The 27,313-nt window shown below is 40.3% G+C and overlaps 2 protein-coding genes and 2 long non-coding RNA genes across 7 annotated transcripts in view; 2 read left to right on the top strand and 2 right to left on the bottom strand.

Annotated features, from left to right (window-relative positions):
• Nucleotides 1-3,404: 3,404 nt before the first annotated feature.
• Nucleotides 3,405-4,110, bottom strand: LOC146519445 (uncharacterized). The gene is made up of 2 exons (XR_014873732.1): nt 3,674-4,110; nt 3,405-3,642 (listed from the first exon to the last, which is right to left on the bottom strand). It is a non-coding gene; the product is annotated as an uncharacterized LOC146519445 (long non-coding RNA).
• LOC146519444 (uncharacterized) lies at nt 4,101-6,588 on the top strand. Its single transcript, XR_014873733.1, has 2 exons — nt 4,101-5,175; nt 5,335-6,588. It is a non-coding gene; the product is annotated as an uncharacterized LOC146519444 (long non-coding RNA).
• Nucleotides 6,589-7,920: 1,332 nt separating this feature from the next.
• On the bottom strand, nt 7,921-15,559 carry LOC146519443 (uncharacterized). Of its 3 annotated transcripts, none has more exons than XM_085157154.1 (4): nt 15,433-15,559; nt 10,949-11,080; nt 9,533-9,662; nt 7,921-8,483 (listed from the first exon to the last, which is right to left on the bottom strand). In XM_085157154.1, the coding sequence occupies exons 2-4, from the start codon at nt 11,064-11,066 to the stop codon at nt 8,225-8,227; spliced, it is 507 nt and encodes a 168-aa protein (XP_085013280.1). In that variant the 5' UTR covers nt 11,067-11,080; nt 15,433-15,559; the 3' UTR covers nt 7,921-8,224. The 3 variants fall into 3 exon arrangements, with proteins under 3 accessions (XP_085013280.1, XP_085013278.1, XP_085013279.1); XM_085157152.1 differs by having other exon boundaries at nt 10,949-11,104; nt 15,413-15,548; XM_085157153.1 differs by having other exon boundaries at nt 15,413-15,547.
• Nucleotides 15,560-16,584: 1,025 nt separating this feature from the next.
• ift70 (intraflagellar transport 70) overlaps nt 16,585-27,313 on the top strand; it is a 20,129-nt gene continuing 9,400 nt past the window's right edge. For both annotated transcript variants that reach the window (XM_085157150.1, XM_085157149.1), the window contains exons 1-8: nt 16,585-16,782; nt 17,148-17,213; nt 17,971-18,180; nt 20,724-20,780; nt 20,908-21,043; nt 21,796-21,900; nt 21,998-22,126; nt 25,611-25,660. In XM_085157150.1, the coding sequence (XP_085013276.1) occupies nt 16,735-16,782; nt 17,148-17,213; nt 17,971-18,180; nt 20,724-20,780; nt 20,908-21,043; nt 21,796-21,900; nt 21,998-22,126; nt 25,611-25,660 (801 nt within the window). In that variant the 5' untranslated portion in view covers nt 16,585-16,734. The remainder of the gene's footprint in view (nt 16,783-17,147; nt 17,214-17,970; nt 18,181-20,723; nt 20,781-20,907; nt 21,044-21,795; nt 21,901-21,997; nt 22,127-25,610; nt 25,661-27,313) is intronic.

Genomic DNA, 27,313 nt, shown 5'->3' with positions numbered 1-27,313 from the left:
TGAAGCCTCTCTCCGTGGCTCTGATGTAATGCATATGTGGGTCACGGCTCAGAGACCCAGTTACAGCCGAGTTTTAGTGTTTTGTTGCAAACACTTTTGAACTGAAGCCTCTGATGGATTACATTTCAAGGTCCCAAATGTTTAAATTTTAAGTTAGGTGCGAGTTTGGAAAGACTAAAACAGCAATGAGAACACAGAAGACCGTCCTGCACTGTTATACTGCACTGTTGCATGTACTGTATACAGTGTTGGGGAGTAACGGAATACATGTACCGCCGTTACGTATTTAAAATACAAAATATGAGTAACTGTATTCCGTTACAGTTACCGTTTAAAAAGGTGGTATTTAGAATACAGTTACTTTGTTGGAATAAATGGATTACACGGCGGTACTTCCCTGTTTCATATTGTGGCGGGTCAGGACTGTTTGGGTTTTGTTTGACAGCTACGTTCTGTTGTTCCAGGCGGCAGCGTTACGGTTGCCATGGTTACAGGGTGACGCTCTCTCTCTGCGTGTTTCCTGGGTGAGAGAGGCCTTTTTGTTGTTGTTGTGCTAAGCTAACAGGCAGAATGCTACAAGTATAGCTCTAAAGAATGTAGCATCATGGGCAGTGTAGTCCGTGCTGCAGGGAGAATGGACTGCCATACCCGTTATGTGTCTGTGAGCGAGGGAGGGAGAAAAAGGAAAAGTACGAGCTGTCATCGAGCAGAAACGGGAGCTGGAAGCATGTAAATATAATAATAACCACTGCAGCCAAGAAGAGAGCCTGACGAGCCCAGTTGTAAGTAAGCTATTAAGACTCGACTGTACACCGTGTTTGTGTTTTCCTCTGAAACAATAAGTTCTGTTGGAGCAGCCTTTCAACGCCTCTCTCTGTCTCTGCTAGCAAAGTTGACCCAGACAACAAAGTAAAGCTAGTTTTCAGCTATGAGCCGACACAGAACCCACCGTATTAGCCAGAGGTCCCTTTACTACGGTTCGGAGCCGCGGACCTTCAGTAACAGTAATAAATCACAGCAATAGTACATTCATGTAGTTGTAAACAGCATGATAATATATTAAGTAATCCAAAGTATTCAGAATACGTTACTCTCATTGAGTAACGTAACGGAATACGTTACAGAATACATTTTGGGGCATGTAATCTGTAATCTGTAATGGAATACATTTTAAAAGTAACCTTCCCAACACTGTGTATGACATATATGTTACACAGCAGCAGCATTTGTACAGTTTACACACTGTTTACATGAATAGTATAATGAAGCTGATGCATGGTGTGTAGCTCAGTAACAGCTGGCAGGTTCACTTCTTCTTGCTTTATGTTGTGCTAGAAGACGGTTGTTGGGTGACGTTCGTAATGAGAGGATTTTCTATTTTTAATTCTATTTTTAAGCTAAGCTTGTGTTGCTCAATAAAAGAGACATTTCTCAGGAACTCTGTCAAAGGTAAAATCATAAAAACATGTCAATCAAAAGTAAATTATATTATATTATCATTACAAGCTGGACAAATCAGAACTTTTCAAATAGCAAAATTAAGATTGCATTCAATTAAAATTGTTACAAAAATTCTGAAGAAACAAATATATTAATAAAATAAAATAGAAGTCTATCAAATTAAAATACCGAACACAATATAAAGCAAATATATAACTACGAAGACTGACCCTGATCAAGACTTCAGTACACATCAGTCTGTTCTGCTTGTTTAATTGCTCCTAAGATTAAATGTTTTATGGTTTTACCTGCAACAGGGTGCCTGGTGGAAAAGCCTCAGAGCCTCTTTTATCTTTATGGAACCAGCTTCCAGTTTGGATTCAGGAGACAGACACTAGCTCTACTTTCAAGATTAGGCTTCAAACTTTCCTTTTTGCTAAAGCATATAGTTAGGGCTGGACCAGGTGACCCTGAATTCTCCCTTAGTTATGCTGCAATAGATGTAGGCTGCCGGGGGATTCCCATGATGCATTGGGTGTTTCTTCTTCACTCACTATGTGTTAACAGACCTCTCTGCATTGAATCATATCTGTTATTAACCTCTGTCTCTCTTCCACAGCATGTCTTTATCCTGTCTTCCTTCTCTCACCCCAACCAATCACAGCAGATGGCCCCGCCCCTCCCTGAGCCTGGTTCTGTTGGAGGTTTCTTCCTGTTAAAAGGGAGTTTTTCCTTCCCACTGTCGCCAAAGTGCTGCTCATAGGGGCTCATATGATTGTTGGGTTTTCTCTGTATCTACTGTACAATATAAAGCACCTTGAGGCGACTGTTGTTGTGATTTCACGCTGTATAAATAAAATTTAATTGAATTAAATCGTTTATTTGTTTGCTCCTGTTGGATGCTGGGAGTGAGCGCGGACAAGACATCTTTTAGATTTTAGCAGAAAATGCTCTTTTAGAAATCAGTCTAAAGGCTGTTGGAGGCAACTGAGGTTTGAAAAACACTTAAATTCTTTTAAAGTCCTTTTAAACATCAGACTTGAAAAGTATGTAAAATATATATTTTACAAAGTTACTTAACACATATTTAAGCATTTACTTGTCCGACCCAAACAGTTTTCTCTGCAGGGCATCACAAGCAGGTTTGAGATCCACACTCGACACGAAGGTTGGAGTTCTCTGCACCACATAAAGCTGCCATGATGCTGTTCACTCAGAAGCAAGGCAGAGATAGACGCCAACAGGTAATAAGGGAGAAAACAACCCAAACGATCACACTGTCACGTTCTGAAAGCTGCTCTTTGAAAACAAAGCATAAAGATTTTCTTTGACTGCTGTGTGGCGACAGCTGAGATAACAGCCTTATCTGAGCTAACGTGTAAACATATTTTAAATTACCAGCAAGAACCCATCTTACTGGCAGTTCTTTGTTTCGCATGTTTGTGCTGTTGTCGGGTAAACATGCACATATTAACATACGTATGCTACCATCAGTATCATAATTAGCAGTTCCTGCATATTTCCTGAAATGTTGCTAAAGTTCATGGTTTCCTGTCTTCCAGCTGCTTCCCAGCCCACGCAGTGTCGGCTCTGTGACCTCAGCTCCTTGTTGCTCCTCCCACTGTGGAAAACTCAAAGAACTTTCTCCGTCCTCGTCATTTGTACCATTGTGTCATTTTACAACAAAACAGCTTCTAATGTCCACATGAAACGTTTAAACCCCAAAAAGACTGTCTCTGTACAGTCCATGCATACATCGCAGGCTTGCGTGCAGAACCGTCCCATAATGCATTGTGTTAGTGACGTCACAATTAGCGGTTCTATTCAAACTTCACTGATTCTTCGCTTTAAGACTATTACAGGAAATCTACTGTCACGCAGTTAAGACCAAACTTTATTCTGAGCTTTGCTCCTCGGATCAAACGAACCTCGTTTCTGAAGAAGTCCACAGCAGAACTCTCAGCTGAATGCAATAAGTGAGTTTATTTGCAGGTTATACAATGCAGCAATAGGTACAAACCAGTAAGCATGTTTGTACAATAAGCAAGCAGAGTGCAGACACAGGAAGGCTTGAATAAGGCAGAATTATCTTGATGATTTGGGGGGTTAGACTTTTGTGTCCAATTGTTGATGATATTTTAGCAAAATGTATCTTCAAACCTGATCTTAACCTGTGCAGAACAGGTTAGGCACAGACGTGGGCTGATACTCGGAGTTGCTCCGGATCTGGAACCAGGAATTTTAGGAGGATTCTTTGATTCTTTATCAATGCAAGAAAGGACAGTCGTCATCAATAGAAAATAAAAAGTGGAAGGTGTTGTTGTGATGTTCTCAAAGACAAAAACTGATCTAGATCCAGGTATCCTTCTGGATCTCCAGATTCTGCTTTCAGGTGAGTTTTTAAAAATAATCTACACAAAGAAAACCTCAACCAGGTCAGGGGTCATCAGGTCAGGTCAGGTGTTCTTTTATAATGTGTTTAAAAACACTTTTTGTTCTTTAGGCACCAGAATAACACGTGAAGAAGCAGCTAGCTGGTCATTTATTAGCGTTTTCTTTTAATTTGACATGTGAGCTCTGCTTGGCTTTGAGGAAATTAGAAAACTGACAGGTATAATGGAGGTGAGCAGAAAGCTCCAGGCCGAGGGCTCCGGGGACTCTAAAGAGGTTAACACTTGGTAGAACCTGGGACCATTTCGTGGCCTTTGCGTTTTTTAATTCCACGCCATTTCCACTGTGTTTAATGGAATATAGCCAAATTTTCAAACAGGTTTCTTTTTTTCATTTTATTTTAAAATTTCAGTCTGAGTTTCTTAAATGAGCTTAAATGGCTGAGCTAAAGGCATACATCCACTATCGAACCTCGTGGCCGATTTCTGTCCCTTTGAAACCCATTATAAACGCTATTTTTCATACCACCATTATTTTTACAACGGTTAATGTAATTGTCTCAGTTATGGTGCCATTTTGGAGTCCGGACCTTAAACTTGTAATTTTTTCATTTGTCCATCAGATGGCGCCCTTTTCTCATATTTCAAGCAATGAACGCACTTCAGCCAAAATTAAAGATTTTGAGCGTGTCGTTCTGCAACAAAAAGTGAAAGAATTGGTGTTGTGTGTCACTATCAGTGTTGAATAATGATGTTAGATAATAGTAACTGTGCTTTTTTAAAAATATAAAGGCCTTTATGTCTAAAAAAAGAAAAAAAGACACACAAACACACTTTTTCTTTCAAAAGTATTTTCTCTCAGACGGCCACACAGCAATGTAAACAAATTAAATAAAAGCAAGGACCAAAACCAAATTACTTAAATAAAATTAATTATTTTTTACCTTGAAATACAATTTTTTAAAACTGCTGCGGTTAAATCACCTATGACCCGGAAGTAGTTACTGACGGGAAGCCATTTGGTGCGTTTGTAAACAAACAAACATGTGTCCAGAGAGAGACACATGTGGGAGAGACGCGGTTTTTTTCCTCTTTTTATTTATTCAACGGTCACAAATCGGTTAGCGACACAACCACCTGCAAATTGTGAGCGAAGCGGAGATCCGAGGGAACCGTCACGGTGGAATTTCGAAAAACTTACGGACAATGGCGAGGCTGGCCGCCGTTATCGGCGCGCACAGGTAGCCATTTGGTGGCTACCTGTGCGCTACCAAATCTTTGGGATAAACACCCTGATCGCAGTCGGGACTACGAAAAATGCTGATCTTTTCGTGAGAAGTTAAACGTAAGTATTGTTACATTATTATTACGGAAAATTATTAATTTTTAAATGTTACGATGGCCGTGAAGTCCTTCCGATGGGATTTCTTTGTTTACTATGGATGTAAACAAATAAAAATCCTCTAGTTTTATTGTGGATCCTCTTGTTTTATTGTCTACGCAGCAAATTACTTCTAAACGTTGGTGATAAGGCTGCGCTTGTGATCTTGGGCACACGACCCAGACCCCGGCCGTCCGGCTGCCCGTATCCCGTGTAGTCTCCACGGTGGCGGGCGCGCAGCGCGGGTCTGGCCGCTACTCAACGTGGCCGCATAACAGAGAAGCGCCATTCGTGGGTGAAGCATAAGGAACTTTTTAACACATTAAATTGCGTGTTGTACACTACGTGTTGAACTGTGCATGTGACAAAAAATAATCTTGAATCTTACTATTCACATGTGCTATGTCGTGCCAAATTAGACAGCGCAGGTTTAGGCTGCGCGAAGAAGTGTCTTTGTTTCGCGAGAAGCAAAAAGAGTGAAAAATTAGTATCGTTACATTCAGTTTGGGGCTACGACAAAAAAAAAAATGTTTTCACGTGGTGTCGGACGTGTTGTGCTGGGGACACTGACACCAAGACCCAGACCCCATCTCCTGGCAGCGGGCAATGGTGCTGCTCGTGACGCGCAAAGGTGCACCTAGTGGACCGCTGGAGGTGTTGCAACGTCCCGCGGACACACAACTTTCTCTGATTCCCAGTAACATAAATGTTCATGTTCATCCTTCTAAAATAAATGTTTTTCTGATTCAAAGTGATCTTGTATTGTTATTTAGACAATTTCTATTTTATTTTAGAACAAAACAAGGTAATAAGCTTTTGGTGTATGCAAAAAATGATAAACCTGATATGGCACTATATGACATTTAGTGTGCTCCTGCACAAAAAATAATAATGGATCAAAATGAATGTTGGTGCCAATGTTTGGACCATCCAAAGGCCTAATTATAATAACAATCAAATATTACTTCAAATGTATTTTATGAAAAATATTTAAGTTTTTGGTTTTATTCTGTTAAAAAAAAAACCAGGGCGCTCATGTACCCAAACTGGTATTTAAAGGGTTAAAACAATGAAAATATAATTAAAACTTGATATGGATATTTTAAGCAGAAGTAGTTTTAAAAGACTGACTCATTTAAAGTGGAAAAAAATATTGATATAAAACCTTTTAGAGCACTTTTTGGGGCGGGACCATTTTTGGTCCCTAGGACCACGAAAGGATGGATTTTTTTAAAATGTGCTCCTGCACAAAAAATAATAATGGATCAAAATGAATGTTGGTGCCAATCTTTGGACCATCTAAAGGCCTAATTATAATAACAATCAAATATTACTTCAAATGCATTTTATGAAAAATATTTAAGTTTTTATTTTTTTTCTGTTAAAAAACAGGGCGCTCATGTACCCAAACTGGTATTTAAAGGGTTAAAACAATGAAAATATAATTAAAACTTGATATGGATATTTTAAGCAGAAGTAGTTTTAAAAGACTGACTCATTTAAAGTGGAAAAAAATATTGATATATAACCTTTTAGAGCACTTTTTGGGGCGGGACCATTTTTGGTCCCGAGGACCACGAAAGGATGGATTTTTTTTAAAATGTGCTCCTGCACAAAAAATAATAATTGATCAAAATGAATGTTGGTGCTAATGTTTGGACCATCTAAAGGCCTAATTATAATAACAATCAAATATTACTTCAAATGCATTTTATGAAAAATATTTAAGTTTTTATTTTTTTTCTGTTAAAAAACAGGGCGCTCATGTACCCAAACTGGGATTTAAAGGGTTAAAACAATGAAAATATAATTAAAACTTGATATGGATATTTTAAGTAGAAGTAGTTTTAAAAGACTGACTCATTTAAAGTGGAAAAAAATATTGATATATAACCTTTTAGAGCACTTTTTGGGGCGGGACCATTTTTGGTCCCGAGGACCACGAAAGGATGGATTTTTTTTAAAATGTGCTCCTGCACAAAAAATAATAATTGATCAAAATGAATGTTGGTGCTAATGTTTGGACCATCTAAAGGCCTAATTATAATAACAATCAAATATTACTTCAAATGTATTTTATGAAAAATATTTAAGTTTTTATTTTTTTTCTGTTAAAAAACAGGGCGCTCATGTACCCAAACTGGGATTTAAAGGGTTAAAACAATGAAAATATAATTAAAACTTGATATGGATATTTTAAGTAGAAGTAGTTTTAAAAGACTGACTCATTTAAAGTTGAAAAAAATATTGATATATAACCTTTTAGAGCACTTTTTGGGGCGGGACCATTTTGGTCCCGAGGACCACTAAAGGATGGATTCTTTAAAATGTGCTCCTGCACAAAAAATAATAATGGATCAAAATGAATGTTGGTGCTAATGTTTGGACCATCTAAAGGCCTAATTATAATAACAATCAAATATTACTTTAAATGTATTTTATGGAAAATATAAATTTTTTTATTTTTTTCCCTGTTAAAAAACAGGGCGCTCATGTACCCAAACTGGTATTTAAAGGGTTAAAACAATGAAAATATAATTAAAACTTAATGTGGATATTTTAAGCAGAAGTAGTTTTAAAAGACTGACTAATTTAAAGTGGAAAAAAATATTGATATATAACATTTTTAAAGCACTTTTTGGGGCGGGACAATTTTTGGTCCCGAGGACAAACGAAAGGGTAGGACTTTGAAGTTCTACAGAGTGTTAATACACCCACGCAGGTGAGATCTCACCTGATGATAAAGATGATGAAGAGGTTCTGAATAAAATAACATTTAAAACTCAGTGCATAGAGCACATTTGTTTCGTTTCTCTGTCGACTATTTGCATTGATTAGCGAATATTTCTGAATTTTCAAATGAGAGTGAGAGATGTTAGATCTCCCTATAAAAGCTGAGCTATGCAGAAGCTCGTAATGTTGTAAAGCCTGCTAAAAAGAATAGATTAGCTTCAGACACAAACAGCCTGAGAAGCAAACGTCAGAGAGGAAAAGCCTCGTCGTAGCCGTCCGGTTAGGACGAGGCGGGGGCCTTTTTCCTCATCACCCGCCTCTGCTTGACGACTGGAGCCACACCAGCGCCAGTGTTGGGGTTGGTGCTGGTGTTGGGGTTCGGGTTGGTGTTGGCGCTGGAGCTGGTTGCGTGGCTGGTTTTGACCTCATCGATAAACGTTTCTATGGCGGTGAACTTATCGGTCAGATCGCCCAGACGAGTCTTGAGGGCGTTGAACTCTTTGAAGAGGTCGTCTAAGGCCTCAGACAGCGGCTGGATCCTGAACACGGGGCGAGTGAAGACAACATAAATCAAACACACACGCAAAGCTTTAGTTTCTTCTTCATCCTGTGCTCGTAGAGATTGTTCGCCACACACATAACTGTCACTAAAAGTCTTTTTTGGCAGCACACGTGTGATCCTGGCTGCAGTTACTGCTCCCTGCTCTAGTTTAAAAGTCTTTTTCTTGCAGGTTTTACATGACATCTGTAATTTATGTTCATGTCTAGTTACCCAGAAATATAGGCTACAAAATCTTTCTTTATACTCGTGTTGCAAACTGCACACTCTCTCGTCTCTCATTGTGAGTGGGTGTGTTCTTAATGTAGACATTTATAAAGCAAACCATGTATGAAAGCGACCAACAGTCCGAGATCTAAAAGAAAAGAACTAAAAGACTTTATGTAAGAAAAGGAGAATTTGAGGGAGAAGCATGTCTGCAGCTGTGCTTATGTAACTTCTGGACCGCAGCGATGTCTCGTCTGCTGACCTGCGGTGAGCGGCAGGAAGCTGCAGAGTTCCCCTCTGGAAAACCGGAGCTCCTTTCAGGCAGTTTCTATTTTGATGCTTAAATTGCCGTTTCAGCTGCAGCTTCCTGTGACGACATCGGCCGCAGAGCGTACCCAGTAAACCCCCCGACTTCATTTTCAGCCCCACGGCTAAGCCGCATTCCTGCGGTGCCTCTCAGAGACTGTTTCACCTCAGTCACAGGGAACAGTTTGTTCGTTTACACTCTTCTGTTACTGTCATGGATTTATGCAGTGAGAAAAGACCTAAATATATGCTTTCTATTTCAGCCTCTGTTTGTCTTGATGACAGCTTTGCACACAGTTGTCAGTGTACCGGCCAGCTTCATGAGCTCGTGCTGGATTTCTTTGTGCACCGATCAGCTGTGCAAACGGCAAAATTCAGCAACTGCATTAGTCGCATCATGGCAGGAACAGTCAGCTAAAAGAACACAGTAGATCTGAACTGTGAGGCACGTCAGAGGTTTGTGTGCCGTGGGATTTTGTGGCGTCATAAACGAATAAATGAGACCCTCTCTGGTACCTGGCGTAGTCCGGCAGGAGAGACTGGTGGTCATTCTGCAGGAGCCCCTTTATCTGGTTGATGATGTCGAACCGCCAGTTGTCCAGAACCTCGGTCAGGTTGGCCACATTGCGCATGTTCACCCTGTCAGCTGGGACAGAAAGTCACAGCACTGTTAATCTTCAGCCATCTTCACTTTGTAACGATTAGTGAGAACCAGTGTTGGTCAAGTTACTTGAAAAAAGTAATCAGTAACTAATTACTGATTACTTCCCCCCCAAAGGTAATCCCGTTACTTTACTGATTACTTATTTTCAAAAGTAATTAATTACTTAGTTACTTAGTTACTTTTTAACAACAGGATTTACAACCTGAATAGGTGATAAAGTGATAGATCTTTCAGCCCAATTCTACTTTTTCTACATAATCATCATACAAAATGTAATCAAATGGAAAAGTCTCTTTTTAAAACTTGTTTTATTAGTTTTAATCTTTTAACTTTATGCATCAAGCAAAAATTTAATTATCTGCAACATTCTCTGACTGGAAGAAATTAGTTTAACATTTAAACCTATTTTCTGCACATTCCAGCACATAAAATAAAATATTTTTTGTGTGTTTACACTCAGTCTTTCAAATAGATGCAAGTAAAACACAGCAGAAAATAAATAAAGTCAAAGACTAGCGGTCCTGTTGCTCTATTTTCACCTGTAAAGCAGGAGTGGGGTAGGCGGAGGGTTACCCTGGTGCAGGTGTGCAGCGGTCAGTGGAAGAATCCGCGAGTTTCTCTGTGAGTTTCCCATTACGTCGTAGCTACTCGGTGCTTGCTCGGAAGTTTAGGGGTTTTTTCGCCGTAAAAAGAAGTTTTCTTCCCACGCACAACGGACACTAATGTTTTTGTCACTTTTTATGGAATCAAACTCAAAGTAAGGTCAGTACTTCCACGCTTTAAACGCTGCACGCTCATACTCTCTCTGCACTCGATATATGATCCATTGTTGATCTGCACACAGCTGTTGTCACGAACGTCGCACTCGCTTACGTCACTGTCATGAGACATTCTCGCAAAAAAATCACACTTTTAGTAACGCAGTAACGCAGCGTTCCTACAGGAAAGTAACGGTAATCTAATTACCGTTTTTGCAATAGTAATCCCTTACTTTACTCGTTACTTGAAAAAAGTAATCGGATTACAGTGAGAACACACCATAATAAGCCCCAGAGGTCCTGTTTACTTCAAAATAAACTCAGATTCAAGGAAGCTCCTCTGTGAGCCTCTTAAAGGAGTATTTCATATTTTAAGACACAAACTTGGAACCTGCATGTACAGGTTTCTCTGAGCAGTGTGATCTTTCACCTCTACCTTTGACCTCATCATGATGGACCCTGAACTTGACCCTTGACCCAGAGTAAACAGAGAGTAATCTGGGTGCTCACAGCCTTCCTTGAAGTTCCATTCGTCGGTGGCTTTGGACGCCGGGCGTCGCCTCTGGGCCAGCGCCGTCAAGGTGGAGATGGTCAGTACCAGCAGCAGCACGCTCAGCTTGGAGGCCATGATCGCACTCGCACCTGCAGGCAGAAGCAGCAGATGATCTGATGATGAGGAAGAGTGATTTCAATCCATCTGAGCCCCACTTTGATGCCTCAGTTTTAACATTACCACCTGTAAAATCGATGAATAACTGTAGTCCAGCCCAGCACAGAGGTTGAAACATATTTAACCCAAAACATGATGGTTACATAAATCCAACCAACAGATCTCAACCTTCTGTAGTCTCATCAGTGTTGGCATCTTTAGAAGCATCCTGTGACAGAGACTAGCACACTGATCTGTTACTGCGAGTGTGGTCTCTTTACAATCACGCCATGAAAAGTCTTCAGTTTTACGTATTAGCTTCTCTCTCAATAAGTGAATTTAAAGTCCTTCTGCAACACAGCGTCTCAAATAATCAGGCCCCGTTGCTCTTAAACGCCTCGTTGTCTTATCCTAACAGAGCACTAAGCTGAACTGCAGCCAGAGCCTCCAGCTGGGTGAAATGTCTGATCACACAGTTCTGATAAACATGCTGGTTGTCTTGTGCGAACTTGTTTTTATCATCTGTTGAACACCTCAGTTATTCATCAGTCCTCTGCCTGAGCACATCCTCTCTTATAAACAGTGTAGGAAGCGACTGTGAGGCTTCTCACAGGTCCTCTCAGAGGTCCCACTGTGACACTGTCCTCTTTACAACAGCTCTACATAAAGTTTAGGGTTCAATTTAAAAATCGGAGTTATTGATGACCAGAACTTCAGCCATAAATAAGCACTGGATCTCTGAGGTGAGCTGATCAGTGCTGGTTAAGGACAAAAGGAGACGTGCGTTTGAGGTTGTGGAACAGTTATTACAGTTATTACACTTTCAGAAAAACACTTTTAGTTTTTTAACCTTTTTTTTATCTCATAAAACATTTTGTGACTTTTACTCTTGTAAAAAGTTTATTTACATATAAACTTTAAACGTTTGGGTCCAGCAGACAGACTTTTAAGATTGGACTTTTTTGATCAAGCATACAGTTAGAGCTGGATCACGTAACCCTGACTTTGCCCTAATTATGTTTTTCATGTCCCTCTAGCATGTTTTTTTCTACAGATATGTAGACATATGAAAAGTTACTGTTTATCATTAACTGACTGGAGCCTTTCTCTGTGGCGTTGTTGTTGCCTGCACGCTTTCACAATCAGAATACTTTATTGATCCCAGAGGAAATTATGCTTTTTATGGTTCCTGCCCAGTCCAAAGACATCCTTGTTAGGGTTAACTGGTGGATCTAAGCTAGCTGTTAGTGTGAGTAAGAGTGTGAATGATTACCTGTCTCTCTGAGTTGGCCCTGTGATAGATTGGCGACTTGTCCCAGCTGCTCTCTGTTGCTATAAAGCTTTAAATGCCACTCTGTTCCTCTAGAATAAACTGCTGCATTACTTGTCATTAGTTCCTAACATATAAATACACTGCTCAAATAGAGGATTCAGTATCCTCTAAACATTCACTTTCAGAGAGTTACCACCTACTTTGACCCCTGTATATTGCCTTAGAGGGTTTTTTTGTTTGTTTGTTTGTTTTACACTTATAGTTCGTTTACTCTGGTCTGAATCAGCTGACAAGTTTGTAAACTTTTCCGTGATTTGATTTCTTTTCACACAGAAAAATCTGAGCGAACTCCAAACGAGCCAAAAGGAATCAGTGCAAACCACGTCAGAATCTTCAGTCTGCTGATTGGCCAGATGTGTTTGAGGCGGGAGCAACAAAAGTAAATACAGGAAGAAGATGCTGCACTCTCAAATGTTGGAGAACACAGAGAATTAACGTTCATTTCACGGATAGTTGCAGACCTTTCACCTCGCTGTACGCCAGAATACAAAGCATACACTGCTACTTATTTATTTATTTATTTATTTATTTATTTTGCTCAAAATTGCAACGTACTCCTGCTCGGAGTCAGAAGTCAGATCACTTCCACATGGTAAATGAACCATCTCCTCCAAAGCATTTCAGTGCAGTTGCTTTGCTCCGCACCCAAGTGTGATTACTGCGATTACAACTGTACAAATGAACAGGTGTGAACAGGATAACCACCGCAGCTCTACCTCAGAACAGAAGCCCCGCCCACATTCTGTTGATGAGGGGCAGCTAATCAGAAGAAAGCTGTGCTAAAGGTGGAGGAGCCCCAGTATGAGACAAAGAAGGATTATTTTGAACTGTGACTCATGCAAAGCTGCTCTAAAAATTGAAAATGAGAAGAACGGGTCCTTTCAAATCTTCCCCTTGTGTTTCTTTGTCTTATTTAAGTCATTTAAATGTTGTCTCTTTTAATCCTTGTTTATTCTGCTCTGCTTTGCTTATTTGCTGGCTTTACATGCAGACGCAGCTTTTCTTTTGACACCTCATTTTTTTATTGAGCACTTTAAATCATTTTGCTGTGTGAATATTGATTATTTGACTGGGTGATTGATTCATTTAGAAATAATTGGCAACAACGGTTTAACGAAGGCACTCTAGCAATTTAATTGAATCACCAGCAAACCACCAACGGCTCAGCATCACACCCAAACGACTCAGACATGTCGATAAGTTTGGTTGTTTGCATGACATTAAAATAATTGAATCGTATATTCAAGCTGCTTCTTTGTGCTCAGCCTTATGAAATGCAGATTGCCTCCTGCTGAACTGCACAATATCTGTCTGGAAACATTGCTCTGTACGGCTGAAGCGAGTTTGCTCTAGAGATTTGATTATTCCTCAGCACTGTGTAAGGCCTTGTGTGGCTTTACTACCACCGTGGCTATCAATCCTAATAAAGCAGAGAAAGGAAATCTAACTACTGGGTGTACAAACTTCTAAGTCTTCCAGGCTTGTCAGGAGTGGAACACAGGAAGAAGCGATAAACTCTCAGCTCCTGCAGTCAGCTCGCATTAAAGAGCGAGTCCGAGCCCGAGCCAGAGCGCCGATGCACAAACCAGACCTGACAGAGCGACTTAGAGGAGAGCTGCAGAGGCACGCCGAGTGCAGTCGACCTCAGCAGCTTCGTGTTTGTTCCGCACATGCCTGCAAAAATACACAGAGGCAGCAGCAGACTATACAGCCGGCCTTCCTGCACACGTGTGTTTAAACAGAAATAAACCTGCCGTTAAGCTCAAAGTGAAGCAGACGGGGTTTGAAGCCATTTCAGGGATAATTCTGGTTCATTTCAACCAGCGATGTTTTCCATTGGCTCTGTCTGAGAAGGAAAGTTTTTTGTTTTACAGCTGTAGTCGTCTTTTTAGAATACATGTCTGTACTTATCATTTGAGTCTCTTTTGAATCATTCATAAACATAGCATCCTGGGGAGTTTCCACTATCTATCTAACTATCCAGCCAGTTTAAAATCACTCGTTTTTGGACTGTCGAAGGAAAACAGAGGCCCTGGAGTAACTCCACACAAACTCCAAATAAAGGCAGCACACTGTGCACATATTATACATAATCATAAAAATCACCAGCAGGACTCATAATTAATGGCCTGGTGTTGAGCGATGCCAAAATATGCTTTCCAAAACCTTTATTGATTTTTGTATTTGCACAGCGATCACAAGAGGAACTGCACCTTTAAATAAACTGTCATCAGGGGGAAAAAACACTTATGTAACCAATGTTTTTATTAACTATGACCCCGTCTTTCTCCATCTTTGAGCTGCCTAATCATAGCCACACAGGCTGAGTGCCTTCAGTAAAACAGTTCCTTAAGTTACCTTGATTTTCTCTGAAGGTCTACCAGATTATTTTCATGCAAACCCATCACTTACTTAGGACTCAAACATATCCTTAAACCAATGGAACACACTTGACCACCCGTAGTGAAAGTATACACACTCCCACAGGATCCAAAGAAGATAACCACACACACAAACAAACACATCTTTTTGCCTTCGTCTCTGCTGCAGTTTTTCTCCTCAACATCATTTTAAGCCACCAAAATCATCATCAGCTCCAACCAGTCTCAATCTGGGAACCATGAAATAAGTTTGGCCTCGCGGTGAAGAAAGTCACATGGAAACATTCCCAAGAGTTTTTCAATATTACAACGGCAGATGCCAGATTCATGTACATGCTCTGCATTAATAAAGAACCTCATTCAGGTGCATCTCAAGCATGCATTATGGAGCTCGAGCTTTCATGCAGCACAAATACAATAAGTGTTTTCTTGCAAAGCAAAGTAGCAATGCAACAGTTTTTAACAAAATAACACAAAACAAGAAGAAAATATAAAGAAAATGTAAAAATAATACAGTTAAAAAAAACAGAGCCCTCTGATAGTGCTTCTCTCCCTTTTCTGAACCAGCCTGCTATAAATAAATGTGAGTTAATGATGGATATTTCACATACCTGCTAATGTTAATATGTACCTGTTGTTTTGCAGCTCCTCTGCTGCAGATCTTTTCACTCGTCCCAACAGAAGTGAGTGACAGGCGTGCAAGAAGTGCAGAAAGTACCAGAAGGAGAGAACGCAAGCATAAAACACACCCCTCCTACACACAAGCATGCATGCACATGCATATAAACACTAAAAAAAAAAAACACTTCACGTTCTGAAACTCTCTCACACAGACTCAGCATCAAACATTTCCTCCGTCATTATGGAGGCCCGGTGGTCAGCACACTGTGGTTTGGGTTTGAGGCGACACTCCAGGTTTCATCTGTTTTAGCCACTGTTTGGTGAGTATATTTCCTTCTCCTGAATCCTTCAGATATGAGATCATCTGTGGATTTTACCAGCCTGTGCTTGTGCTTTGCTGAAGGATAAGAAGAGAAGAACAGAGAGACTTTAAGAGAGACAAAACTAGAGACATTAAGTTATAAACGTGTAGAAGAACAGCCCTACAAAGCACAGGCCCAGGAGCACAAAGGAACAGAGATCCCTGGTCAGTGATGATTGTCAGTATTTCTTGCTGATAAGTAAATCAAACAATCACAAAGAGACACAAAACACCAACAGATAGACAGAAGATTTAAAAGAGAAGCAATTTTTTTTTTTTAAAGTTATAAAACAAAAGTTACAAAACCAAGTTAAACAAAGAACAAAGACACTCAAAATTCTTTAAAAGAGATTTAAAGAAATTGATAAAGAGAAAAAAGTAAATAAAGAAAAACACACAAATAACACACAAAAATACACATGCAAAACCAATGCAAGTGGGAAGACAATGACGGCAAATTCACACTAAAGACCACAACGAGGCTCAAAACTACTAACGATTTGTAAAACTGCCAAAAGGCGACGCAATATATGAGACAAGTTAAAGCATAACCAGTACAACTAGAAACTAGAAGGACACTTAATATAAGACATTCTTTGTCAAACCAAAGGGGGGAGCTGCAAATGAATTTAAACACTATAAAAATGCCACAGAAAAAAGAAATAAACTTAAAGACAGTAGGAAAGTTTTATATTTTCTACGGGACGGTGATTTTATTTGTCCAACAAGTAAATAAAGGTTCTAGAAAAAAAATACGTTCAAACTGTAAGGTGATTGGCTGTTACACACGCCAGGCAAACGTCCCTTTCCGCTCTCCTCCGTTGCTAAGTAACAGCTCCTATGCTCTCCGTGCTTCGCCAAGCAGAAGCTAGCTAAATGCTACGACCCAGATTATGGGAAAACCCGAAGCCACAAGTAGTGTCTGTTTGATGAGAGTGCAGATTTGAAGCAATGACTGCTATAAAAGACGGAGAGTACACGGCTACGATCTACAAACTGGTGAGAATACGCCAATTAGTTAGGGTTCTTAGCTTGTTGAGCTAGCAGCTACACAGCGTGAACCAAACTCCATTCACAAATCGTTTATTTTAGTGTTTCATTCTTAATGAAGTACTTATCCAAGACGAATGATACTTTTCTGGAATTGAGATGCACTTTCCGTAAATTCGGCTTATGTTTAAACTTATAACAAACATAGAGAAAATGTAAACTGCAGTGTTTGTAGGTTTGTACCGGTGGTTAATCTTTGAAGTTCTTATCGCTCCAGTCCTTGTAGTTTACTACAAGTGATTGGATAAAGAGAGCGAGTGTTAATCAGTCTACATACTCAAGCTTTTCCCAATAAATATGTGTCTGCGTTGTAGATTAAAGATGGTCAGTATGTGGATGCCATTCACATCCTGAACGGCCAGCTCCAAAAACACACCAAGGTAAGTCTGCCAATCTTCAAGGGGGGAAAGGAGATATGCAACCCGCGATATAAGACTTAAAGAAACAGTAATCCTCTCTCTCTTCCTGTCTCTACTCAACAGTGCACACAGAGAGCTCTGAAACATTACAACTTGATTTTCTTGTTTGTTTGTTACATGGGCTTTTTTTGGTGTGGAAAGCTATTACATACATGTTTGTCCAAATACAGCAATTAATGGGGCTCATTTTCAAGACTTCTTCATTGGATCCATAAGATTAATTTTATTATAGTGTCTTGTCATTGATCTGAATTGCTTCACTGTTACTGTGATGAAACTATATTACTGTGGGTAGTAAATTATTCGCTCCCTCATCTGAGTCACTCATTTTTTTCACTTCTAATTTGCTCTGCTCTCAGTACGTTACTTTGATTATGACTGAAATAAACTGGCTACATCTTTCTTTTTAAATTAGCACATTGTAAGTGCATTTTTGCATATTGCACCTCAGTAAATCTGGCGCACTTTCAGTTGTAGGGATTACTGCACTGCTGCAAGACATTGTTTTCAGCTTTGTTCTTCCTTAATTTTTATTTATTGAGATCTTAAAATGGAAACGGTTTTTAAAATACAGAAAAGAAAATCTTAAAATGCAGCAGGAACCCTGGTGGGCTGAAGATGTCTGCATTTTGTGCTCAGACATCCTCAGGTGAGCTGTGTTTTTCTCTACAGATGTGCCTCAGCTGGTCACTCTCTCTTCCTTTCACCTGTGTCTCAGTCCAGGGCGGCGCTGTCTCTGCTTGGTTTCTGCTACTATCACATCCAGGACTTCACCAACGCCGCCGAGTGCTACGAGCAGCTCACGCAGCTGCACCCGGAGGTGGAGGAGTACAAAGTGTACTACGCCCAGTCCCTGTACAAAGCTGGTGCTTATCCCGAGGCCACCAAGGCTTCATTTGCACTCGACAACCCCAGCAGCCAAACCAAGGTACAACACACACACACACACTGAGCCCAGCTGTGTGTGCATGTGTGTGTCATTTAAATAAATAAACAAAGAGCTGGAAGTGTTGTGGTCCAGGTGTTTCATCATTGCATCAAATTTGTCAGTTTATGAACAATTCCACTTTATTTGTACAGAAGTTTTTTTAACACCATCTGTTAGACGATCTCCATCACGAGGAGCATTTGTTCACCAGACGTGTTCTAGCGACTGCATATGGCCCATAAATGCACAATAAATGAACAAAGGCAAACAAAAATGTTTGTAATTCAGCAACAAGGGCCACACTTTTTATCAAAGTTACAACAAGGCGGCCTGTGCATCGGAGTCAACCCTCTGAACCCCCGAACCAGGAAAAGTGTCATATTTTTACAAAAAAATCACCAAAATAACACCATCCATCAGAGCCAGAAGGTGTAAAAACAGATGCAACAAGAAGCACTCGGAGCGCACAAACCTGCGTCAAGGCAGCTCACTCTGGGTGATATTTACTCTGAAGATACATTTTGTATTCTTTGTTCTTTTAAATCTACTTTAAGAACTTAAAGACTTTAGGAAGTTTGTAGTGCAGTAAAAACTAGATCCAGGTATCATGAAAGACTTTGATTACACAAAAGGACTCTGTAATGAATTATAGGTACAGATTTGTAAGTACCTGAAATTAATTACTTAAGCTTATTGTGTAATATTACTACAGTAATCTAACTCTGTGTTCCTAACAGCTCATTCTCTTTCTCCTGACAATACTTTATTTAAAGATATATCGCGTTTGGGGTCAATTTGAAAGAAACGCAGATGTGAAATGTAAAAGTGAGTCAGAGTAGCTGTGACATGATATTTGGATGCAAACTCTAATGTGATATTTAGAATCCCCGTACACCAGAATCATTTCCTAACTGTTACCAATACAAACAAAGGAAGTAGAATTTTAAGCATAATTCTGAACATAAAAGAGATTTGACAAGTTTGACCATGAAAATGAGGTCAGAGGTCGAAAGTAACGTGATATTTAGAATCCCCACAAATGTCTTTCTGTTGTCAGTACGAACAATGGCAATGAGAAACATGGAAGCACTCTGACTTTCGGATCAAACTGTTAACCTTGAAGAAAAGGTCAGAGGTCAGATGATATTATTAGATATTAGACCAATAAATCATGAAGTTGACCTTGACAACCTCAGTGGGTGTAAGCCAAATTTTAATGGATTGTTAACATGACTCCACTTTACACCCGTACAAAGTTTTATTAGAATTTATTCAAAAGCTATCGTGTTTACAGACGCATGCAAATGCTACCAAAACATGACCTCCTTGGCTATTCCGTCATCGATTTTTAGCTTTCCAAAGGTCTAATTGAGGGAAAATTGACATCTAATTAAATCAAATTCAAAATTTGGTCTAAAGAGATAGTTAGCATGCTCCCTCCATCTTCCTCCAGGAGATATTTGAAGCGTCAGTGATAAAGCAGGTTCTGAAAATCACCAAAGATATAAATCACAAGAGTCGACGCCCTCATTGTGCCTTCAGTGGCTCTAATACGCTGTTGAAAAGGTGCAGGTAACAACTTGTAAGTTAATCAGTGCAAATTTTCTTTAGCACCATTATAAATCATTGAATGATAATAAGTCGAGCTTGTGTGTATGAATTTAAAACAGCATCATAAACACTGTTTTATGTGGCGCGTCTCTCTCACTTGTCCAAGAGAAACTTCTGCCAAAGCAGAGAATGAAGTCTAATCTATAATCTATGCCTAATAATGTGGCATTTTATGAAAATTAATTTAGTCAGCGTGTCACTTTTAAAGCAAAAATACATTGTTTTCGCTAAACAGTCCTGAGAAGCTAAGACCGAGTCGGCTAGGAGCCGTAGTCACGTTACGACAATTCAGCCGTTTGTTGGGGATGAATCTGTTTTTTTATTCGCACACATACTCCCAAATATATTTTACAGACACAGAAATTTCAAGTTTAAATTTGTAAATTTGCAAGAAAAAATCTCCTGATCTCCTATTTATAAAAAACTAAAACTATAAGAAAAGAAATGGAAACATTTCTGATGAAAGCTGGTGACAAATTTTCATACATTTAACTGTAACTGGGTTAAATTTCTCTTGTAAATTTACAAATTTACAACAAAACTTTTTGCCGTCCTGTTATGTGAATTATTTTTATTCTGATGACCCACTCTATCCTCCCTTCCTTTATACCTGCCCGTGGCCGGTTTGTGACATTATACCTTCAGTGGAGCTAAAAATTAGACCAGAGTAAAAGTATCATCTAGAGGCTTTCTGGGGTTCAGAGGGTTCAGCTTGTTTTGTCCTTGTGATAATATCAAGAAGAAAAGTTCAGAGGTTTTGGAGAAAAGGTCCAAATGTGGGAAAAGAAGCTCATAAAAATGGTTATGGATGACAGCATTACAGATTACACTTTGTACTGCCTCTTTATATATTAAATATATTAAAATTAGCACTTGGCTGCTGTTGCCGTGTCCCTGTTTTACCTTCAGTTTATTGTCTCTCTCTGGCACAGATGGTCAAGCTGCAGGCCTGCATTAAATATTGTGAGGAAGATTATTCCGCTGCCAAGGTGAGGAGCTTTAACACGTCATCTGTTAACACGATACCATTTCTGTTCAGTATAGCATCAGATTAATCCTTATTATGCACAGCCAGACACGCCTTCATTAGCGTCACTTTCTGCTGTGTTTTTGTAGTCGCTGTTGGAGCAGCTGCCGCCGGACGACCCGGACTACGTCTACAATATGGGCTGTTTGCTTTACCAGGACGGCAAGTATGAGGAGGCCTGCAGGAAGTTCATGTCCGCCATGCAAGTGCTGGGATACGTGCCAGGTGATCAGTTAAAAACATTCAGTGAGCTGTTCTCTGTGCACTGACCTGAAATCAAAATACAATTTATTTACTGTCACTGGAGTGTTTCTGGAAACCCAAAAATATTCACCCGTCTGTCTAACCGCTGGAAGGACGGTCCAGTAACATATCTTCATCTGCTCCATCTCTATAAAAAAGCAACGTTGACCCAAACAGCTCCTCCTGCAGAAATAATCTTGTCCTTCGTTTCTTATAGTTGGTGGCGGTGGGAGAATCCACAGTCTGTGGGAGAATCCACAGTCTGTGGGAGAATATCAGCTGTCTGTGGGGTTTTTGTAATCAACTCCGCACTACTTCTTACAGTGGAAAGGGTTTATTTTTCAGGTTAACCGAAAACATTTGCAGATGAGATGAGTTTCTATTTCTGTTCAATTCAATTTTATTTATATAGCGCCAAATCTCAACAAAAGTCGCCTCAAGGCGCTTCATAGATACGCCTATGAACAATCATATGACCCCCTATGAGCAGCACTTTGGCGACAGTGGGAAGGAAAAACTCCCTTTTAACAGGAAGAAACCTCCAGCAGAACCAGGCTCAGGGAGGGGCGGGGCCATCTGCTGTGATTGGTTGGGGTTTCTGTTAAACAAAAAGAACAAAAACTGGACATGACTTGAATTCATCCTAAATTTAAATAAAATTGTTTAAGATAAAATGTTTGTACACGACAAGTGCACCTCTGGGTTTTTATGTCATTTTTTTCTCTTATTTTCAGCGTTGTCCTACAACATCGCCCTGACTTATTACAGCCTGAAGAACCACAATCAGGCCCTCAAGTATATCGGAGAGATCATAGACCGTGGAATCAAGGAACATCCAGGTAAAAATAGCTGTGATTTGTCTTCTTTTAGATATTTATTATTTTTAGATCATGTTTTTGATCAGTATGAGGGTTGTTTCTTTTTTCTGCGTACCAGAGCTGAGTGTCGGGATGACGACCGAAGGCATCGACATCCACAGCGTGGGAAACACGCTGGTCCTGCATCAGTCGGCCCTGATCGAAGCCTTTAACCTCAAAGCTGCGATCAATTACGAGCTGAAGAACTGTAAGAACCTCCATCTGTTTCCAACACTTAGAGAGGTAGTGAGGTGGCAGACGAGCCCGCGTAAAAAAACAGTATTGATGACAACTGTGGCTGTAAAGTGAACCACAGTCAGTATTCAGACACCAACCACACAAGAGCTCAGGAACATCACAAACCTACCCATGCTGTGGCCAATCATAGCTATCTAAATCCTCTGTGAAGACACATGGGTGTGCTGAGAGCTGGTCTTTAGTTTGTGACTAACCTGACATTAGCGGCTGTTTCTCACTGTTTACATTATAAAGGATGGATGTGGGTCCTGGGTCTGATAAGAAAAGCCACAGTAAAAGCTCCTTAAACCTTCCCCCCAACCTCAGTAAACACTTTCCTGGTGGATTAATCGCTGGTTTTAGGTCACAATGAAGAGAACAACAAGCCGACGTTAGCTAGCTATCGCAACGTTTTGCTCAGTCACATAGAAAGTTAATAATAACTGTAGTAAATAATGAATAAATGATTAATGTCTTGAACCATCCCCCATTACTTTATATTTTGATTCAAATGAGCCAGACTTGTATTTTTTAAGTCCTCTTGAACAATAGTTCTCCAGCTTTCTGAAGGTCTTTCAAAGTTCTTATTTGGACAAGAAACAAGAAATGCAGCAAAGATAAATGTCTGATTGGCAAAGCAGTAAAAGCATAAATGGATAGAAACCATCAGTCATGGATTGGCCTCCCCAGAGCCCGAAACTCAACATTATTGATGCAGAGAATGAAACAAAGACGAGCTTTGAATGTCCTTCAAAAGCCCAGGAGAACCCTTCCTGAACACCAAGAGAAGAAACTACAGAAGGTTTCCTAAGAGAGTTCAGACTTCCAAGCTCTTCAGAGGTGTACAAACTCTGTTTTTGCCGTAAACACTCGATTTCTGTGTTTGTCTGCATGTCTTTCAATAAATCGTTGCATCTACTTCCCATTTTGTTTGCAACATATAAAAAAATGAGGGGTGGCTCAAAACCTTTGCACGTTACTGTAACTTAGTTTACATTTGGATAAAAAGAACGTTCTTACATGAAAACGTTCCCTAAAGCTGGAGTTTGTAGAGCGTCGGTGTTTTACGGGAGCTGGATGCCTCGACGATATTCAGAGTCACTGCTTCCAGCAGCCATTCATGGTGTAGCAACAAATATTTACCCTGTAGCCTAAAAATATTTTTGCATAGGCCCCAATTATCAAGAAGAGGCCTGTAAAACTGTTCACGCTCGTTGTGGTTTCACGCGTGTAAAACCTCACCAGTGCAGAGAAAACAGCGTCCACGACAAGAAACAAATCCAGAAGTTTCCACTGAGGTGAGTCTGGTGACCACTGCTCCTTAATATTTTAGATCTTAAGAAATTTTATGAAAGACGCAACATGTCAACATTCATCAAAAAATACTCTGCAAAGCAATGAATAAATGACCATGGACACGACAACTGCACGCCATATTCTCCTATTCAGAGGATGTGTGATAACATTAACAAAGCTCAAAGTGCAGTTTCAGTCTGTCTGATAAGCATCAGGTACTTTAAGCAAGCTAAAGCTGAACCAGGTCACAGCCATAAACTTTTCCCTGTTCATAAGAGGAACAGAAACCGATAGAAAGAGATGAAAATTGGCTGCAAGAGAACTTGCAAAGCTTCCTTTAATCTTCAAAAGCAGGGTTGTCGTCCTTTCTTTCTCCACCCTCTGACACATTATCAGACTAAAGCTTTAAAGAACAGTGATCAGAGGACGACATGCAGGAAGGAAGCCCACATCAAACGGCCGGCTCTGTCAGACGGACGGAGAGTCGCGTCACCTGCTGCATGAAAAGGATGGAAAGATGTGCTGAACCCAGCCTGCAGGCATGAGCTCAGAAAAGTTTTTAGGGGACATCCTGAGCACGTTTTGGCTATTGGACATTTCTTATTAACCTCATCAACACCATTAGTGGTGATTTGATCTCAGGCTTCTGCTGTCTGCGTGTTGAAGTGTGCTTCAGGAAGATATGAACCCCAAATAAGGTCACCGGAAAACCACTGTGAGAGAGGGCTAGGGTTAGTCTGAACACTCCTAGTTTCAGAAACTAGACGTTACTTGTCAGCCTTACAGGTTTTTGTTCAAAGATTTCCAGCTGGGAGTGCCAAACAGGAGAAACTCCTTTTAAAGGGGTAGGTAGAACCTAACAATAAGCCCTCTGGAGGTCAAAAGGCATCACTGGTTATGACTTAGATCTCAGAGGATTAAAAGTAAAGCAGACTGAACGTTTCATGTTTTATGAACAAACGCTTTATGGCATAGAAATCATTGGCTCGCCTGGATTCAGACCCGACGTTATGAAAGAGTCCAACGCCCTCGACCTCTGCACGTCTCAGGTCACCTGATGGGAGGCAACAGTTGCAGTCAAGCTGAGAATGACTGTCAGACAGACTTGTGAAGCTTTGCCAGCAGTTTCTGACTGATTGCCGACATGTTTCAATCAATATGAGTCCGTCTGCACGGATGAGCGTAAATGATCTGTGACTCGTCCCTTTGAGTCCCCTGTCTCAAAGGGACGAGCTGGTTGTAGCCTGGTTATATGAAAGCATGGATGGAGACTGCCTCTGACTTGCATGCAGCGACTACGTCACTATTGGTGGAGGAAGTTAGTTTCATATCTATGAGGTTCAGGCTGGACTCTGAATGTAAGCAGTCAATGTGAATTTCTGTGTTAACGATACATGTTTGTGATATTTGCTGATTTATCACAGTTAATTACCATATTGTCACAAACAGATTGTAAGTAATTGCCACCCGGACCCCCATTCAGTCACAGACTGGTAGCACTGGCGCCGTCTTATTGCCGCTTTATCACCAAACTTGCTTTGAAGTAGCCAACAGCCTGCGAGTGGTCAAAGACCTGTCTGTTCAGGTTTGCAGGGTCAATAATTATGATCAGTCTCCAGCCACTGTTTTATCTAGTGTGACTGCAGGAAAGCATGTTGTATGCATGTTTGGGGGGGTTTATGTTTGGGGGTTACTTATGGACATTTGTGGATAATTCAGACTAAAGTTTCTGTGACGCTCCGATGTAGACGGTGGTCTGGAGAGCTCTGCAGAGGACCAGTGGGATACTTTTAGTCCAGTAAGAAGTGATCAGAACTTTGTTTTCCAGAAAAACTTTTTGTAGAAAAAATGTGTTACAGTTTTGATTTGATTAGATATTGAGCGTTAAATGACAGGTAGGTAGGGAGAGAGAGTGAGGATGAAAATCAGCTTTGCTCATGTTTGAGGAATTGACTCAGTACATCTGAAAACGGTTCCACGGGGCTCCTGCAGATGATGATTATCGATTTTCCTTATGAGGTTTTCAAGTCTCTGCTCTGTTTAAGTTTCCCAGGTTCATAAAGTTCATCTCTCAAAGAGAAATTTCTCAGAAAAACTCCTCTATGTGCACCGAAACGACCTGTTTTCTTCTCCGTTGTGTTCCATGTGGATTTCTGCAGTGAAAACAGCTCAGGAGGCTCTGACGGACATGCCCCCGAGATCAGATGAGGTAAGGACCTGAAACTGTTTGCACAATCACGTTTGGAGGCCGCCATAAACGCAAATCCATTACTGTTAGGGTGAAGACTTCAGTCGAAAGGAAGGAAGGAAATGAATGATTCTGTGTTGTTATTCAGTAGTTGTCTGAATGAAGGCTGCTGAGCCTGACAGCCTGTAGATAACAGAGATTAATTCAAGATTAGAATGGAGACGTAGGTGTGAAGGCTTACATGGAGGTAATGATGGTATTTTTATTATCCTAAGATGAGTTCATTAAAATTAATGTACAGATGGGACACTGTCCTTGGTCCAGCCTGTCACTGCCTCTGAGTCATGGCTTATGAACAACTAGTGCCCCCTAGTGGCAATCCATGCAAAGTGCACTGAGTCAGAAATACTAGGAAGTGAAGTTTTACCTAAATTTTTTACAGCCTGAAATTAATGGGACCACAGCAGCAACACTCAAATGAAATGGATCCAGAGTGTAAAAAATACACTCTTATTCTAGTCATTTATATGATTTAAAGTGTTTGTTTTTTGTGAATTAAATAATCGGTAGAACAACACCATCGTTTTACTGTTTATCACTATAGACCAGCGGTCTCCAACCTTTTTTGCGCCACGGACCGGTTTATGCCCGACAATATTTTCATGGATCGGGATTTAAGGTGTCGTGGATAAATGCAACAAAATAAAACTAGTACCGGTACCGAAAAAAAGAAGATTTATTCATAACACACGTGAAAAGACCCAGGAAAACCGAGTTAACGATAAAAACGATAAAAACGATAACAACGATAACAAAATAACGCTGAAAACGGATAAAAACCCTGAAAACTATACATTTCACACCTTAGCCTCAACTCTCGTGGCCCGGTACCAAATGACTCACGGACCGGTACCGGTCCGAGGCCCAGGGGTTGGGGACCGCTGCTATAGACAACCACTCATTGGGCGGGGGGGCTTTTTTCTCTAACCTGTGCCTCCTTGTCTCCTCTGTCCTCCTGACTGTGACCTGCAGCTCAGTCTCAGTGTGCCAGTTTAAAGGGTGACTCTGTTCCTAATATGACAAAGGGAGCATCAGGGTGCTCGTCCTCCTTAGTCCCTCCCACGTGAGATGTGAGCAGAGGAGTTGAGGAGGAGATACGAGGAGAGAGGAGACGAGACAAACACCGTCTAACAGAATGAGCCATCCTCGACTCTGAGCATCATTTTAAATGATGTCAATTAAATATGATGTTTGACGTCATTGTAAACTGTTCTGTTGTAGCCTCAGCAGTTTTTCATGATCTCAGGTGTAACGGTGCTCGTGACATTTTTATAGTCTCGGCCACTTTTAATTAAATTCACCACGAGGAGCAAAGTGACCGTTTCCAGACCTGGTGTTTTTGTTCATACACAGAAACAGTGAAGGAGAAAAAGCTTCTTCATCTTTAGAAACTGAAACGAGGATTTAAACAGGCTGTTCAAAGAGTCCTTCTCCCTGCAGCTCTGCCTCTTTTACACACTAACGATAAAAAAGAACAAAATGAGCAAATGAAAACTCACAAACGATCAAAGTTTGTATTTCTGTTGAAGTCTGTACAACTTGTTTTATCTGGTTCATTATAAAAGCAATCAGCTTCAGTTTGAAAAAGTGAAGTTGTTCTTGTACACTCAGTGC

The sequence above is a fragment of the Neolamprologus multifasciatus genome, chromosome 4 (genome assembly GCF_963576455.1).
Source record: "Neolamprologus multifasciatus chromosome 4, fNeoMul1.2, whole genome shotgun sequence".
In the NCBI taxonomy this organism is placed as follows: domain Eukaryota; kingdom Metazoa; phylum Chordata; class Actinopteri; order Cichliformes; family Cichlidae; genus Neolamprologus; species Neolamprologus multifasciatus.
Note: the sequence above shows the minus strand (reverse complement) of the source record. Positions and strands in the feature narration are given on the sequence as shown.